The sequence below is a fragment of the Gekko japonicus genome, unplaced genomic scaffold (assembly GCF_001447785.1).
Source record: "Gekko japonicus isolate JY-2015 unplaced genomic scaffold, Gekko_japonicus_V1.1 scaffold115, whole genome shotgun sequence".
In the NCBI taxonomy this organism is placed as follows: Eukaryota; Metazoa; Chordata; class Lepidosauria; order Squamata; family Gekkonidae; genus Gekko; species Gekko japonicus.
The window spans coordinates 896,395-902,492 of NW_015163095.1; the positions used below are offsets into that span (position 1 = coordinate 896,395).

General features: G+C 45.9%; 1 protein-coding gene across 1 annotated transcript in view; it reads right to left on the reverse strand.

Annotated features, from left to right (window-relative positions):
• The window catches only part of LOC107106419 (adhesion G protein-coupled receptor E3-like), a 28,757-nt gene that overhangs the window by 13,265 nt on the left and 9,394 nt on the right, over positions 1-6,098 (reverse strand). Inside the window, exons 3-5 of the mRNA XM_015406559.1 lie at positions 3,380-3,579; positions 2,755-2,925; positions 1,473-1,667 (exon numbers count right to left, since the gene is read on the reverse strand). Of these exons, the coding sequence (XP_015262045.1) occupies positions 1,473-1,667; positions 2,755-2,925; positions 3,380-3,579 (566 nt within the window). The remainder of the gene's footprint in view (positions 1-1,472; positions 1,668-2,754; positions 2,926-3,379; positions 3,580-6,098) is intronic.

A 6,098-nucleotide genomic window follows, 5' to 3' on the forward strand; every position in this document is an offset into this window, starting at 1 on the left:
CCGGCTCCGACGGCATGGCCTGAGTGGCTCCCAGCTGCCGGGCCCACCGATCTCCTCCCCCCCAGGCTCCAGCAGCGCAACCTGAGCGGCTCCCAGCCACCGGGCCCACCAAGTCTCCCCCCCCCAATGGCCAGAGCGTTCTCTGCGCATACGCAGGGAATGCTCTTTTACATTTTGGGGGATTTAAGTAGCCCCTGTATATTTTTTTCAACTTTTTAGATTTTTCTGCACACCTGGAGACTGCTCCAAGTGTGCAGGAAAATCTCCCTGCCCCCCAAGTGCCCCCGATGTGCGGATTTAGATATCTGCACGAAGGGGGCAACTTGGCTATTAGATATATAGATGGAATAAAATCAGACTAGGCTTGGTGAAAAGATCCCCCCCCCCATCAACACTATCAGGAGAAGGTACAATGACCTGGTCCCTTCTATATTACATCAAGGATCTTGTCATTCCTAATATTTCCTCAGAGGACAAACCACATTACATTATATTATTAATGGCAGCTTCTTAGGGTTGCCAGGTCCATCCTGGCAACTAGTGGGGGATGGGGGGGACTCACGAGGAGAAAGTGAAAGGCCTAGGTCTTGTTGCCAGCATCACACAGAAAGTGACACCATCATGCCAGCGATGTCAGGATGACATGATGGTATTTGGGCAAAAGCTCTATGGTAAAACCAGCTTCTACCATAGAGATTTTGCCCAAATACCAGAGTGTCACCCGGATGTCACTGGCATGGCTGACGTCACTTCCTGTGCAACGCCAGCCATGAGGCCTTGGCCTTCTACTTTCTCCTGGTAAGTTCCCCCACTGTCCAGCTGATTGGTGGATGGGGGTATGGCCTGGTGTGTGGGGGACCCCCACCTCCACCAAGGGGTCTGGCAACCCTACAGCTTCTACATGGGAAGTGTGTGTGACCCCCCCCCCCGGCAGAGACAGTACTGCCCTATGGCAGTAATGGTTTCTGTACACTGTGTGTATACATATGTTAGGGTTGCCAGGTCATACCTTTGATCTAGCAGGGGGGCTCCCGGGTCCTTCCCAGGATCTTCTGCCATGCACGCAAATGGCCCACAACATGATGATGTCACCCGGAAGCGACATCAACACACTGCCAATGTTGCACAGCAAAGTTCTAGGTTGGGGCAAAACTCTATGGTATTGAGCCCAAATTCACCATAGAGTTTTGCCCAAAACCTAGAGCATTGCCATGCAACATTGGCAGTGTGATGACATCACTTCTGGGTGACATCATCACACTCCATTTGGGGGCACTTGTGGGCGGGGTTTCTCCCTACTGGCCAGCTGGCCGGCAGCAGGGAGGAGCTGGCAAAAACAGGGAAACCCCTGCCAGGACCGGGGGGCTGGCAACCCTAACATATGTAAAGAGAAAAAGAAAGCTGGAAAGCACAGTTCTAAACTCTACAGGGCAGACTATGCCACACATATCGTTTCAGGATGTGCTGAGTACCTTGTTGTATGTTTTGTCTATTCCCACTAAGAAGAGAATGTCTGCAAAGAAGAGGCACAGGCCCAGTTGTAGGTGGATGAATGTGCTGCTATTTTGGACAGCGTGGCAGTAGAGAAAGGTGACAATGGATAGGAAGAGGCAGATGATTGAAATGATCAGTCCAATGAAGCTGATGAAGACGAGAACCAGATCCCCCTGGAACACAGAAGAGCTGCTCTCAGACACTGCCTTGCGACAAGCAAGTCTCTTTTACCTTTCATTCTGCATACATTTGTTGAAGGAACAAATCCTCAGCTGGTTTACATCTGTCTCAGTCCATTCATTGCAGTGTCTGAAAATAACATGCTGAGCATCTTGCAGAACTTTTGAAAATACATTGAATGTAACAGAAAGTTCATGAAATAATTTATCCTTGAACTGTCATGGCAAGAGAGGGCTGGAGGGGAAGGGGGGAGAGATGTCCACACAGTATCCTTCTTTCATTCCTTCCATTCCTTCTCACCCCCTCCAGCCTGTTCTTGCCTTGCAGTGGGACTCCCAAAGTTTCCCCAGTTCCTTCTTCCGAAGTTGCAGAATCACACCTCTTTTTTTTTCTTACCAAAGTAGCACTTTTCCCCCTACCGTGCCACCCCCACGCTAGCAGCCATAACCAGATGGACACAGTATCTCCGAGTTATAAGAGTACGTGTGCAAAGTGCCACATTCCAGAGGCTTTCAAGCCAACATTCCACAGAACCAGATTTGACCATTAGTGACCAACACATGCAGTAATCACACCACTATGCTAGGGTATAGATGTGAGTGATCCTCCTCTTTTGTGTAATCCACCTTGAGTCCAAGTGAGAAAGGCAAGACCATACAAACAAACAAACATACATACATACATACATACAGTCTCCAACTCCAGCTTCCCTAACTTCAGTGAAACTATACAATATTTTGTCTGAGAGTTCTAGGGGGACAGCAGTTTTGTACCCTGCCTTTCCTGGGCTCCGGACAGGTTACAAATCTATTGTACTGTGATAAATGATTATAAATGATTGTTTTATCTTGTTTTTAACTGTTTTAATTATTGGCATATGTGCCCAGTCTGTGAACTGCCCTGAGCCCGCTTGCGGGAGGGGCGGGCTATAAATCTAATAATAAATAAATAAATAAATAAATAAAATATTCAGCCTGAAGTTAACATCAATAAATGGCTTAAAACTGGCTTAAGCTCCCTTTCTAATTGTTTGCTACAAGAGGGGGGCTGAGATATTTCCAAACCCAAATAACCACATACTTGCTTGGGAATGGTAGCCATCAACACAGCATACGTAGAGAGATACTGACAACTGCATTTGGAATGAGAGTTGTTAGAATGGAGATGCCAGCAGCCCTCGGGAGTCCAGGCACTATCCTTGCTTGCAGAGCTCAAATGGACACAAATAGCCTCTTTCTGGGGATCCTTGTCCTGCAAATAGGGAGAATGGTTGGAAGGAGATGTCTGATTCATTCATTATGGGATCTGTACGCTGCCCTTCTTGGGTCCAAGACAGAATACAGATCCTTTAAACAGAGTTCAACAGAACTAATAGCTACATTTTCTTCTAGCATACAGATTAGACATTGCTCATTAAAATAAACAAATGTAAGATGAGCTAAATGAAATACGTATAGGATTTAGTTTCAGGTAGGCCTCCCTACTTCCCCACATCTGCTACAATACTGACTGGCAGGGAGCTAAACTTCAGCCCTGTCAGATAGTGCAGTTTATGACATTAGTCAGCTCTAACTTTTCCTTAGCATTCATGTTCTCGGTCACATCTTAATATGTATTCACAAAATGAGTACACATATATGACAAGATGAATAGGAAAATATGGTTGACATTATCCAGATGTCTTCAACTGATTTGAGTTACGTACCTCAAGGTGACGAAAAGTGAGGTTGATAGGGATGGAAAGATTTCTTGTCCAGCTGCTGGTAGAAGCACTTACTACCCTGGAGTTCATATGAATGTTTTCCAGAGTTCTGCCATTCTGCAAAGTCATATTCTGCAGGGAAGAAGAATTTCCTAGGAGTGATTCAAGCCCATTGAATGATAAAAAAGCCACAGCAACAGAACCTGTGGGAGATATCATGAAGACAGGGGTTAGAGGAGCGAAGAGAGAAATGGCTTAGACCAAAACGTGTACATTATTACCTAAACACTGGCTAGACCTTGGTAATAAGTATAGCAGTAAGATGCACAGTAATTTCTGAAGAAACAGCCACATCTGCTTCAAAGTGAACCAGCAGGTACACAGGATAGCACGAGCAAGGTGACATCTCAACCCCTCCCTAACATCTCTTCTTCACCTTCTCATTCTCTTCCCTCTACCATGACTGACTGGCAATTTGTGATCTTGAGTATTTGTATTTTATTCATGATTCTACTCTTTGTCTAAAAGTCTATGTGCTATGTATTTTATTTATTTATTAAATTTATACCCCCACCCTCCCCGCCAGGGCGGGCTCAGGGCAGCTTACATAAAATGCATATATAAAAATACAGTTAAAACCAGTGTTCCCTCCAAGCTGAGTTAGTGTGAGCTGGCTCCAACTCACACATTTTTGTCTCAGCTCAGGAAGGATGGCTCCAGAGTAAACTAATTATGCAGTAGCCAAATGGTTTGCTCACAATTTTAATGCCAGTAGCTCACAAAGTAGAATCTTTGCTCACAAGACTCCACGGCTTAGAGGGAACGTTGGTTAAAACATACATAAAACATACATAAACAATCGATTATTCACTTTCCTAAAGTGCCAGGTCAGTTGAAGTGCAAGAGCAAAATTCCTAGATTAGACCATGCCACTACTTTGGTGTTAATCCTGATGGCATTCTCACAACAGCTCAGTTTGATTGACCGGTTTATGCAGTGAGCCAGGCTGAAGGTAGTAAAGCCACGGCACAGGGTCACTCCTTGGTGTTTAAGGCGGCTCCTAATCAAAGGCCTGATGGAAGAGCTCCATCTTACAGGCCCTGCAGAACTGTGAAAGGTCCCTCAGGGCCCTGATCTCCTCCAGGAGCTCATTCCACCAGTATGGAGCCGCCACCGAGAAGGCCCTGGCCCTGGCTATCGCCAGCCTGATATCCTTGGGGCCTGGAAGGGCCAACCGATTTTGGGCCCTTGAACGCAGTGCTCTCTGGGGAACATATGGGGAAAGGTGGTCCTTCAGGTATGCTGGACCCTGACCATAAAGGGCTTTAAAGGTCAAAAACAGCACTTTGAAGTGAATCAGGTATGCTATTGGCAGCCAGTGCTATGCTTTCAGCACAGGCTGGATGTACTCCTGCACAGAGAGGCCCATCAATAGCCTGGCTGCAGCATTTTACACTAGCTGCAGCTTCCAGATTTGGGACAAGGGCAGCCCCATGTAGAGAGCATTACAGTAGTCTAATCTCGAGGTTACCATTGCACGGATCACTGTTGCCAAATCATTGCATTCAAGGAAGGGAACCAACTGCCTGATCAGCCGAAGGTGGTAAAAGGCTAACCTGGCAGTGGCTGCTACCTGGGCCTCCATTGTTAAAGAGGCATCCAGGAGCACTCCCAGACCCCTAACCTCCGGCGCTGGCACCAACTGTGCCCCATTGAAGATCAGGAGTGAGATCCCTACCCTCGGGCCACCCTGATTCAGGCACAGGACCTCCGTCCTGTAGAAAGGGTCAAAACCATTGGGGAAGCTTGGAGACTATTTAAAACTACAATCCTAGAGGCTCAGAAAAAATATATACTGCAGGTTAGGAGAGGCACAAATAGGTATAGGAAAAAGCCTGCATTGTTAGCTAACAAAGTAATGGAAGCTGTAAAAGGTAAGAAGGATTCCTTTAAGCATTGGAAAGCTAGTCTCAGTGAGCTTGATAAAAGGGAACACAGGCTGTGGCAAATAAAATGCAAGTCTGTGATCAGGCAGGCAAAAAAGGAATATGAGGAGCATATAGCAAAAAACATAAAGACCAACAATAAAACTTTCTTCAAATACATTAGAAGTAGGAAACCAGCCAGGGAGACAGTGGGGACCTTGGATGACCAAGGGGTAAAAGGAGTACTGAAGGATGATAGGGAAATGGCTGAGAAGCGAAATGGACTTTTTGCCTCTGTCTTCACTATGGAAGATGAGAGGTGCTTGCGCACTCCAGAACCACTGATTTCAGGAGTGGTGTTGAGGGACCTGAGTCAGATTGAGGTGACGAGAGAGGAGGTCCTACAACTGATAGACAACTTAAAAACTGATAAATCACCAGGCCCGGATGGCATACATACGAGAGTTCTGAAAAAACTCATATGTGAACTTGTGGATCTCCTTACAAAAATATGTAACCTTTCATTAAAATCTGCCTCCATTCCTGAGGACTGGAAGGTAGCTAACATCACTCCCATCTTTAAAAAGGGTTCTAGAGGAGATCTGGGAAATTACAGGCCAGTCAGTCTGACTTTGATACCGGGTAAGTTGGTGGAAACTATTATTAAGGAAAGAATTAATAGGCACATAGATTAACAAAAACTATTGAGGAAGACTTAGCATGGGTTCTCTAAGAGAAGATCTTGTCTCACTAACCTGTTAGTGTTGTTTGAGGGAGTGAACAAAGATGTGGACAAG